The following is a 12151-nucleotide window of genomic DNA, read 5'->3' on the forward strand; positions in this document are numbered from 1 at the left end:
AGCTGCTAGATGGATTTTATGGTCTCTAGACTACACATGTGTGATCTAATTTGTTTTCATATGGCACAATGTCACCAACTTGTTGAACATAGCAGATATAATGCAGAAGAAAACTTTTCAGTAGCACAAATTCTAGAAAGAATCTTATACTTAGGGCTCACAGCTTAAGCAAATCTTAAATCTTTTGTATTCAATTGGAAGTCTATAACAATAATTTCAATAATTTTAAAATGTATTTGACATTTTTGTTTTCAATTTATTTTTACAAACTGTAAAGAATTCTCAGATAGCACTTTTCTTAAAAGCTCATGGTCTAAATGGAATTAAATAATTAAAAATTGGGACTTCCCTGGTGGTGCAGTGGTTAAGAATCCGCCTGCCAGTGCAGGGGACACAAGTTCATGCCCTGGTCTGGGAAGATCCCACATGCCGAAGAGCAACTAAGCCCGTGCGCCACAACTACTGAGCCTGTGCTCTACAGCCTGCTCACCACAACTACTGAAGCCCACGCTCCTAGAGCCCATGCTCCGCAGCAAGAGAAGCCACCACAATGAGAAGCCCACACACCACAACGAAGAGTAGACCCCGCTCACCACTAGAGAAAAGCCCATGCACAGCAACGAAGACCCAATGCAGCCAAAAATAAATGAATGAATGAATGGATAAATAAATAAATAAAGTTTAAAATAAAAAATAAATGAATGCTCAAAACCATCATGAGATATCATCTCACAACTTTAGAATGGCTGTTATCAAAAAGACAAGAAACAACAAGTGCTAGTGAGGATGTGGAGAAAAGGAAACCCTTGCACACTGTTGGTGGGAATGTAAATTGGTGCAGCCTCTGTGGAAAACAGTGTGGAGGTTCCTCAAAAAATTAAAGATAGAGCTACGTTATGATCCTATGATGCATGACATAAGCTGGTGTTGGTGTGGTAGAAGGCAAGATGGAAATAGTTAATGGTTTACTAGCTGCAAATGTTGGACCCATGTTTCAAAGAGCTTGAGAAATTTAGGTTTGCTTCAGGAATATGTCAGTATACCAAGGTGTTAAAAAACATAGGTAAGGAAATGGCAGCAATAGATTACAGGCAAGCAGAAGATGACCTGGAGTCAATAGAGTGGCATCTTGCTGGTGGAAGCAGTCAGTAACTGGTGCTTTGGGAGTAGAGCCAAATACAACTCTAGGCTGGAATTCAGGGCAGGGCTGTAGAGGGGGTAAATGTACAAATATTGGTGAATAATGTAAAGAAGAAATCCAATCTTCTCTCCCTGGGCCAGTACAGGAGAGAGGGAGCACAGAGGTTATGGTTAGGAGCTACATGGATATATCCCGCATCTCAGTGACTAGGATTTTATTCCAATAAAGGAGCTGAGGGAAATAATATACTTTCTGCCCTTGCCATGATTGGCTCAATCAGAATAAACCTCATCGTGGCTAGGCTTTAAATAGAGGATTTGGTGTTCTAATCACTTGCTTTCCAGTCTAAGATGTCTTCTTGCTTCAGTTTCATCTTTTGCATGATGGTAGGGACCACAGGATGGCCCATCAGGAAATTCTGATCCAGAGAACTGGAAAAGATGAAAGGAATGGAAAAGGGGCTGATGGGATTTAGAATTCTCATGAATAGGAGGAATAGACACCCCACCCATTTCACTTTCCAAGTCCAAGAAAATGGGGAGTGGGCAAATCATACTATGATGCAACTGCTCTTCCTTTCTCTGAGCTCTTCTTAATATTCTCATTTTTTTGTCCATTTTTCTTTCCAAAGACTTACCTCCCCCAGCCTGCCATCTGCCCTGACTCTGTGTATAAGCTGATGCTCAGCTGCTGGAGAAGAGACACCAAGCACCGTCCCTCATTCCAGGAAATCCACCTTCTGCTTCTTCAGCAAGGGGACGAGTGACGCTGTCAATGCCTGGCAACAGGTCCTCCTCACAAGACCTACCACTCACCCACGCCTAAGCCACTCCATTTGGACATTGAATGGACCTGAGAGACAGAGGCTTGTTTGCCTTTATCTCTTTCTGTCCCTCGTCTCCCTCCACTCCACTCCCCCTCTCTCTACCCCGACACATATATACTTTTTTTTACATTAAAGAACTAAAAAAGAAAAAAAAAAAAAGCCTAGGGCAGAATAGGGCAGATAAAATCTAGTAAAGAATCTTACTTGATATACTAAAAATGTTGGATAACAAAGGCTAGATAATTTATAAAGGTTAAATATGCTTGTGTTTATGAATGTGCAGATTCTACAATATGTTTTACATGTTACCTTTTAAAAAAGTGGTTTCAGAAAGAAAAACTTGAAGAATAGTAATGTCTTAGGAAACATGAGATTAGACTTAGGGAAAATACTTGGTAAGTGTGGAGAATCTGATGAAATGGTATTCAGTAACTAGTCACCAATGGTTTAATTTCCTAATTTGGCCTGTAGACGTGTCCTGAACTCTGCATTTTCCTCTCCTGGCAAAGTAGATGTTAACATGCTTGAAAAAACCCAGCTCCTTGGAATGGGTGTTTTGTTCATTCATGGGCAGGGATCAGGGTTGAGATCTATATGCACAGGAAATACAGAGGATGTACATAGGAAAGAATATCTACTGCAAGGCTATATGAACAGGAATCGTCATTTGCAAAAAAAAAAAATGCCTCGTTTATGGAAGTATTCTTGAATAGAGAATGGACACAGGAGAAGAGGCCTGTGGAGGACAGGTAACAGATGTGATATTCATTTCTGCAGAGGGTCCTCCTCTTGTCTTGTTCAGACATTTTCAGGTGTGTGTTTTAGTGAGAGCCTGATTTTGAGTGAGTACAAACTGTTGTTTTTTGATATCTTGATCCTAGGCCTTTTGGTTCATCTTCTCCAAATCTTCCAACTCTTTTAATGGATGAATACCCAATGGAACCCAAGGGCTGGTGATTGAATTTCTCAGGCATAAATCTGAAGGTCATGTACAATAGGGAATAGATATGTTCTGAGTGCTCCCAAAGGGTTGACTGAGGACCAATGAGGGGAAGTTACAGGGAGATTGATTTCCACTCCTTATTAGGGAAAACATCACCGGAGGTAGAACATGCAAGGATGAATGGGCTGCCTCCAGAGATGGGGAGTCCTTTGTCACTGTCCTTTTGTCAATAGGGTTTCAAACCTAAGTGGTTGTGGGAGATGATGTTTAATGTCCTTTTAACCCTAGGAGTCCCTTGAGAGGAGCAGGTTGAGCGTGGAGGAGTCATCCGCGGCTGCTGCTTGGTGCTCACACTCTTGCCTTGGAGATGGTATGACCAGCAGAAAAAGAAAGTTTGAGGCTCTGGCTTCAGAATCCATGGATACTGATAACACTGTCAAATAAGAGTCCCCTCAGAACAGATTCTGAGCTTTCACACTCCACAGATCCTCAGATTCAGTAGGAAACAGGAAAAGAGAACCCTCAATTCCCTCTGAGGAGAAACAAGAAAAGATCACAATATAAGCTTCCCAAACTTAGAAGAAATAGACTTGACCCCTTGGGTCTGCTTCTATTGCCTTCACCCAGCCCACCTTCTACACAGTCTCTCAGGAACTTGAGTGTTTCCCCCTGTCCAGCCTTCAGCGTTGCTCCAGGCCACAGCAGAAGCATAAATCCCCAATCCCCAAGATTCATTTTGTGGGTCATCTTCCTTCCCCTAGAAAATACCCTTTCCCCATGGTGGTCTTGTGAGTCTGGTCTTCAGGGTATCCCAGGACTAACTTTGGAGGGAACGTCAGTTTGGGAGCTTTGACCCTATTTCTGCCTCAAGCCAAGTGTATCATCTTGGACAAGTCACTTTGCCTCTCTGGACTTTTGTTTCTTTATTGGAACAAATTAGATGAGATGGTCTTGAAGTCTCTTCCAGTTCTGATATGTTCAGTGCTCATCGGATAACTGGATCTACAATTGATGCAGACTCAGTTATCTGATCATCTCCTGCTCTGAAGATCGTGGTCAGCAAAAGAGATCATGTAGGGAAGACACTATAATCATAGTAATAGTAACACCTGTCATTTGTTCAGTGCTTTAAAGTTCACCTTGTAGTGTACCACATACATTATCTCATTTGATATATGCAGGACCAGACATGTTCTTTTATACTTGGGACCTGCCACACTCTCCACATTCTCAAGATCAGTGTTAACTTCATGTATTATTCAGAGTTCTCCAGAGAAACAGAACTAACAGACTATATATGTATATGGAATTGGGGGATTGGCTTACACAATTATGGAGGCTGTGAAGTCCCACAATCTGACATCTGCAATCTGGAGATCCAGGAAAGCTGCTGGTGGTGTAGTTCTGAGAACCAGAAGGCCAATGGTATAAGTCCCAGTTGAGGGCAGGAGAAGACTAACGTGTCAGCTCAAGCAGTCAGGCAAAGAGGGCAAACTCCCCCTTACTTTTTTCTTCTATTCAGGCCTTCATTGGATTGGATGATGCTCACCCACATTGGAGAGGGCAATCTGCCTTACTCAGTTCACCAATTCAAATGCTAATCTCATCCAGAAACACCCAGAAATAATGTTTAATCTGAGTGCCACATGTCCCAGTCAAGTTGACACGTTAATCATTCCATTTCAGTAGAATCATAGGGACTTGAAATCAGGGTCTGTAGCTTATTCTCCTTTATCCACGTACTTCTGGCAGGAGTACATCCAGACCAGGCCATGACTTCCTATGTGGAAAGAGGAAAGACATAATTTCCCCTTCCTTCGCCTAATATCTCTCTACTTACTTCTTTTTACAATTCTGCCTCAATACACTGCATTTCATGATCCCATAAAAAGTCATATTTAAAATGAACTTAGTATGTCTGGATTTTTCTGGCCTTGAGTCATAGAGGTAATCTATTTCAAGCAGCTGGCAAATGTGTATTGTCAGGTACAGTTATCTTTTTCTGAGATGAGGGAGGCACCATCTTCTGGCACTAAGGCTTTGGTACTACAGACACAGTCTTAACTTCTCCCTTAGTCAGACCCATCAAGTTTAGCAGCACAAATCTGAGAGACCCAACAGGGCGCAATGGCGAAGGCTTAGTGTGTAGACTTTAAAGGTAGCTGGAATCCAAATTAGAAGAATGAAGCTAGGAATTATGTAGAAAAGGAGATAGGAAAAGGGATGAGAAACTGTGGGGCCTTGTTACCTTTCTAGGAAGTTATCCTCTTCATGATATATGTGAAATATTTTATGTCCAGATTGTGGTTTTGGGGTAGTCAGATTTAAATGTATACTTTTGCTGGTGAATGTGCTGATAGCTAAGTCCAAATCTTGATGTGCTGTCCAGACACATACGTGCTAAGAAAAGATCTGGAGTAGAAAGAGGCCCCCGAGGGGGAAATGTGGTTTTAATGCTATGGAAAGATCACTCGCAAATGTATAAGACTGTATGACAAAGGGCATTGTATAGAAGTGGAGCAAAGGATGAATAAATGAACGTTCATGTGACTGGACGGGGCATGTGAGAGTTAGAAAGAAGGCTACATAATAAAGGATAATGGAGAGTGCGTGAAAAGGACGGGGGAGGTCAGGGCAAGCAAGATAGACACAGGGGGTGCTGTTGAGAATCTATTCTGAAGCATGAAAGCAGATCTCTCCGAAGAGAGAGCCGAGAGAGGACAGAAAGAGTAAGTGTGTTGAAGATAAAAGATAGATGTATATGGAGAGAGAAGAAATTCTGGATGATAGAGATTATAAAAATACTTATTTAAAAAAATGAAAAGTCAGGTGCAGAGTATGACATGGAAGGGAGCTTTTCAGAGATTTAAGAAAAGGGAAGCCCAGCATGAACATAAAAACACACAAGCAACCACCAGGGAATGACCTTTTCATCTCACAGGAAGTGGGAGAGGGAGGCAGTTTGAACACCTATGTTCTAGACCACCTCAAGTACTGGGGTTTAATGGTGGTGAGACGAAATCAACTCTTTGTCTGAACAGGACATGGCTTTCCCAGTGCTGCTTTGGAAATGAAGACCAAGAGATGGGGAATTTATGTTAGCTCGTGAGGCTTTGTGTTCCCTTCTTTGCTTCTGTTAATGAAATCCATTTTAAATAATGCTCATCACTGTTGTGCCTAGAAAGGCCACAGGGAAACATTGGAACAACAGGCTTAAGTTAAACTAGACTAAATCTTGTTTGATATCTGCACAAAGAGGTACGTGCCATGTTGGAACCATGTGTTTTTCTAGCCTCATCCAGACTTCCTACAAGAAAGCCATGATGTGGGGCTAAGCCGTATGTTTTGAGTAAAGGAGAACTGAAGAAGGGGAAAGAGGTGAAGATGTTCCAAGGAAATAGTCTAAAACAGAAGAGCATCTGTTTTGCCCAAATACAACAAAAAAATGAAGAAAATTACAGTTAAGGCTTAAATTACTCCCAGTATAGAGGTAGTAAGGCTTTGATCCTAAATTGAGTTTATAGACCTGGAATTTGCCATCTTAGTCTTTTCAGTAAGACCTCTGACCTCTGGCAGTGCATATGGTAGGTTTCTGGAAGCCACAGATCCAGATCCATGCTGGAATTTCCTTCTGAATTAAAATTTAACATTTTTATAGAAACAGATGAATGTCTTTTCCACTTGGTAAATGTCTTGGAATGCTAAATTGAGATGGAAAGAGACTGGAATGGTTAATGTTTATTGGATTTCTGGCATTTTGAGTTCTCTGCTACAATTAGCTACATTGCTTGGCTCAGACCATGGTGGGTAATTTGTTTAGTTGCTGTATCCTTTTTTTTTTTTTCTTTTTTCAACTTGTTATTTTGAAATGCTTTAAGACTCACAAGAAAATAGTACAGAGTGGCCTTTCCCTAACACCAGGCTTTCCCATTGATCACATCTTACATAACCATAGTCCAGTTTCAAAACCAGAAAATTGACATTGGTATAATACTATTAACTAAACTACAGACCTTACTCAGATTTCACCAGTTCTTCACATGTACACATTTCATTTCTGGATAGTTTTAACCCTTGCCGATTTGTAACCTAGTGTTGCTTGGTTACATCAGGAAAGACATGGTCTGGATACAATTCTATAAAATCCCAAAGAGAATATAACAAATTAATCTGTTCCTTTGTCAATAAGCAATATCCTACCTAGACTGTTTCCACATTTTCTGACTAGTTTGGCTGTTCAGCATCTGAAACAATCCAAGAACAGCTTAGAAAAATCAGGCAACACAAAGGACAGTAAGATCCACAGCTCACTAGCTAGGAGAGAAGGAAATTAATTATAGGTGGTTTCTGCAGTTCCTACGAGTAGGATTTGTATGATGGCAAGGAGAGGACTTTAGAATAAATCAGTATTTTGGTCAAGAGCTAAGGTGGCACTTCATTAATGGCACCAGGGAGAGCTTTTCGAAGGAATAGAGTACAATGGTAGAGACCCCTAGTGAGTAGCAAAACACTATTCTCAGAATAGTAGGGAAGTTTCATTTGCCTAAAAGTCTATTCTTAAATGGAATAGCAACCACATTGGACCAAATTAGATGCAAGCACAGCTGCAACATGGCCCAGAGGTTCGGATGGGATAGGGGAGTTGAAACCCTGGTTTTGTGGATTACAGCTTTGAGTTTTGTGATGGCATTTTTAAGCTGCCCTGTTTAAGAGTCACAAGATTATACCTGAGTTCACCTCTGTATACCCCATGTCCTGTAAAGTTCCTAACACATAGTGAGCACACCACAAATATTTGCTGAATGTTGTTTTTTGAATGAATAAAAGGTAGAAGCAGAAACTTGTCATCTGGCATAACTGGGGTGAATTTAGGGAAAATTGCTTTTCTGTAATGTAGAGGGTTTATTTTCAAATGAGGAAAGAGGAAAAAGTGCCCAGACTTGTACCTGTAAGTTACATCCTCCATTTCTAGGTTTACTGATGGTGAAATTGATCTATGGAAATGTCTTATTCTTTGAGGTATTTAGACAGAAAGGCAAGGTACTTCTCTACATGGCACCCCAACAAGAGCAGGGAGCGACCCTGGCCCCAAACCCAGCTCTTTTGGAACAAGATTTTTAGTTTCTCTTGCAAACACCTTGTCAACAACTTCACAGGCCTCCAAAGGAGAAAGATGGGAGTCCCAAGCTAGCCCATGCTTACCCACATTCACAATTGCATGTAAAGGAATTTGCAAAGAAACTCAAGGGAAAGCACAAAGGGATAAGGTAATCATTTGCAGTGAAAAACTGTTTTCTTGAAAAGAGGCTTGGAAATAATTGAAAGTTGAGTGGATTCCTACAAACGCACCAAGAGTTTGTAATCTAGCCTATTGATTTTATGTCCTTTACTATTCATGATATCCTATTCTTCTACCCCATTGTCTGGTAACTTTTTCTGAGGATTGACTTTCTGAAGCAATGTGGTGCACTCTTCCTATGAGGAGGGAACATCTGGGCTTTATTCTGCAGGCTTTGGAGGATGATGTGTCTTGTCAAGGGGTAAATAGCAAACTGATTTAATTTTTGCTTAAAACTATCTTAGTCATTCCAAAATAGAATGCATAAAAATTCTCTGTATTAGAAGAAGAAATGAGATATACCAATTGTATATTGTCTTTTCTTTATTTATTCTCTGTGAGTCTGTCAGATGATAAATTGTAAATAACGATGATTAAAGAAATATGCTACTGACGGATCCTTTTTTCTGTGAAAATAGCACTGCTTCTGGGCTTTATTACCCTTAACTCCTTACTCCCTTACATCCTTTTTGGAGAAGTGATGGGGGGTGGGGACACAGTTGAGGGGTGTATGTGGTGTGGATGCCTGTTTGTTGAGGGTTATCCAACAGAGGGTTATTTACGTAGGTCTCACATATATTAGTTGATTGTTTATTGGAAGAAAATCACCTTGGTCCCTGGCATATCCAAACATACTAGAGATTGGGATTTTATGTTTTCACATTGGTCCAGTTCTAGGGAATCTAGTCCAGAATTAGGGATCCTTTCTTATTGTTGTTACAAAGTTGTCTTGTTTGATACATAGAAATCCCTTCTAAATCCAAATATTGTCTGTCTCAAGACTGCTCACGCATACAAAAAGCAACAAAAAACTGAACAACCAGAATACAGACTCAGTCTTCATAATAGAGAGTAGGATGGAACCACCCAAAACAACATACGTCTTACCTGGTCCCTGAAGAATACATTTATACTTTTAATAATCTGAGTAATATGAACTTATTTTTTTTCGGTGACAGACATAGTAGGTAAGGGAATGGATATAAATTCCCAGAGAATAACCAGAGGACTCATGAATGTACACTCTGACCACCAGAGTGTCTGGTTTGATTCCAGGACTAAAGGCCAGGTGTTCAAGTATCTGTGTAGTGAGAGTGGGGTATTGGGGGTGAAGGAGAAAAAAAATAAACAGGAACAGCAGAGATGCTCAGAGAGGTACAATTCTATTCTCAACACCTATTGCCTAAGTTTAAAGGCAGATATGAGTGATACATTTGCGTCCATATGTGATAAGTCATAGATACATATTATGCATATATCTGAAAATATAATTTGTTACCGAGGACAGAGATTATGTCTGCTCTTTTACATTTTAACTAACAACTTGAAGGGCACTGCATTTTTTAAGTGCTAAGAACTAGAAAACTGACATACCTCCATTTATAATTTTATACTCATTTGTATTTGAAAAAGTAATGTATACACTTATCCTCTGGTCCTTGAGTCCTCCAGAACAATAGCTTCTTATGTATAAGCAACATATGACCTTTTACTATCTAATGAAATGGGTAAAATCCCACTCTCAAAGTAGTTTTGCACCAGGCTGGTTGTATAGTGATTTGAAGAAAAAAAGAGATGAAAGACATCTACAAGAAAAGTCACATGACCCCACTGGCAGCTGTTCTTTTGCCCCTGTTTGCAAACCAGAGGGAAGTTAGTTCTGGAGAGGATTATAAGGGCCCAGAACAGAGCTCTGTTATGGAGGCTAAAGATAACTTTACTCATCTTTATCTACCTAAGAGCTATTTCAGGCACGATAAAAGAAATCAGAGATCAGTTTCAGGGTTTAGGGTAAAGGCAGATTTATTATATGAAGTAGTGAATAAACAGTCAAAGGTAAAGTGGTTACATTTACTATTCCAAACATGGGGCCAAGGACTGGGATAAATGGGATCACTGTGTACCATGTTTCCATCTGGTATTTCCAGGAAAATAGTCCATGGACAATACAAACTCAAGGTGACTAGTTTGAGATGATAAAAAAAATTACATTTACTTACTTGTAAATAAAAATGCATTATGACTCTTATTGAGCAGTATCCTACATGTGATAAAATATTTTTAAAATACAAAATTAAATGTCTGTCATCAACAGAGTTCTATTCTCCTTGTCTCTCTGGCACCTCTAGCAGTTCAGCCTGTCTTTCAAAGGTTGCAGAACCTTGAAAGTAGCAACTTTATTTGAAAGAAGGAAGAGGAGACCGAGGTTTCCTCACTTGGCTTGGATGGACATCATGATGGAAGGAGACTGCTGGTCTTGCTCTGAAGTCTTCAGGCCTTCACAAGTCACAGTCAGTCCTACACTGGTTGTCATCCTAAGATTGTGAAGATGCTGCATCTTCACCTTATTTGTAGGAATGAGTTTTTCATAGGATAGCCACACAACCCTTGTGTCCCCTCTCTTATTCGTTTTACAAGTCATCTCTGAGCTCTAGGACACTCTAAAAGGAGACTTCGGGTCTAGATTCTAAAGTTTGGGGTGTACCGTCAGGGCTTATAAGATGGCCGCTCTCTTGCTCTCTGTACAGCCCTGCCCTTCCTGGCTCTGCCTCACCCTTACCTTATGCACATGACTGCCTCCTTCTCCTAAGCTGAAAGCTTAATTAGTAACTACCTCTATGATCAGCCCAACCCCCAGCTAACTATTGTTCTAGCCCGAGGACCAGAATGACTCCAGTATGTTTGATCATCAACAAGAAAATCTGGCCCTTGCAATGGTTGCTAACCCAAAGAACAAGACCTTCCAGCAGTTTCCCTGGCAACCAAGGAGCTCTTTTGATGTCAAATCCCCTATTACTGATAACCTTCTCCTCCACTGTGTAGCGAAGATTGCTGCCTTGTCCTGCCTGCTGTTGGCCATACACAGTGGGGTGTCACTCCAGGATCATTGCCTCTGACTTGTAAGGGTCCCTGTGCAATAAATCATTGATGTCTCTGTAGCTGACTTCCGGTTCTTTCTTTGGTCTAGCGACTGGGCAGTTGCAGGATTGCAAGACTGCAGGGTGCAGCCCAATATGGGGTTAATTTTACCCTAGGACTTTGAGAAAATATTATTAAATTGTGGCCTCTTAGAATAGTTGAAAGTGGGATTAAGGATAGGAGCTGAGTTTCACCCAAATAATAAAGAAGAATTGATAATTTAGGAATCGAACCTTTAATAATCACATTTATTCTTTCAGTCTAATTTTATTGGTATAAGATTTATCTCATACTAAACTGATACCAAATTAATCAAAACCTCTAGGGTATTCAAAAGCCAATATAAATGATCTCAGTCATATCTTTCAGAGATCATTGCTGTTCATAATTAACTACAACTTTGAAAGAGGCTATGAAATAAAGTATGTTCCACAGAGTTTGATACACGATGCGCAGTATTCCTTAGTGGGGACCGGGACTGGTGATGGTCACATTGTTACCAGTTCACAATAATCCAGAAACCTAAAGTAAGCTTTTTATAGCAGTTCGGCAGAGTTCCCATCTGTTGAAGCTAATAAAAAAAATTGGGGCTTGTATGCCTTTTGCATTTTATTTCATTTTTCTAGTAATTTATTTTTATTGTATATTACAAAAGTACCCATCTGGGATGGCTTTGAAAAACAAAGCGGGTCTTTTACCACAAAGAGTTTGAAATACACTGAAATAGGAGGTTACAGTACACGATCCATTGCGTCCTATAGAGTTCTGAGATTCTCTGGTTCCATACCATATTCCAAGTTTTGAAAATTGGTACTTCATGCATGATTCTACGTAAAGTTCTTAATAAAACAAATGTTCATTTTCGCGAAGATGATGTTTTTAGAGGAGGAGGAGTTCTGGGACCAGAAGCTGGGCTGTTAAGTGGCACAGTGCCTGGATGGAAAACTAAGTAGCTGATAGTCCCCAAACTTCAGTTCCTAGATT

General features: G+C 40.3%; 1 protein-coding gene across 2 annotated transcripts in view; it reads left to right on the forward strand.

Moving 5' to 3' along the window:
* Positions 1 to 8666, forward strand: part of DDR2 (discoidin domain receptor tyrosine kinase 2) — a 160308-nt gene extending 151642 nt beyond the window's left edge. Inside the window, exons 18-19 of one of the 2 annotated variants that reach the window (XM_036858894.1) lie at positions 1773 to 1929; positions 3199 to 8666. In XM_036858894.1, coding sequence (XP_036714789.1) covers positions 1773 to 1907 — 135 coding nt within the window. In that variant the 3' untranslated portion in view covers positions 1908 to 1929; positions 3199 to 8666. Of the gene's footprint in view, positions 1 to 1772 lie in introns of both variants that reach the window. The other variant, XM_036858885.1, reaches the window with a different exon arrangement.
* The last annotated feature ends 3485 nt before the right edge of the window (positions 8667 to 12151 follow it).

This window comes from Balaenoptera musculus, chromosome 1 (assembly GCF_009873245.2).
Source record: "Balaenoptera musculus isolate JJ_BM4_2016_0621 chromosome 1, mBalMus1.pri.v3, whole genome shotgun sequence".
Taxonomy (NCBI): domain Eukaryota; kingdom Metazoa; phylum Chordata; class Mammalia; order Artiodactyla; family Balaenopteridae; genus Balaenoptera; species Balaenoptera musculus.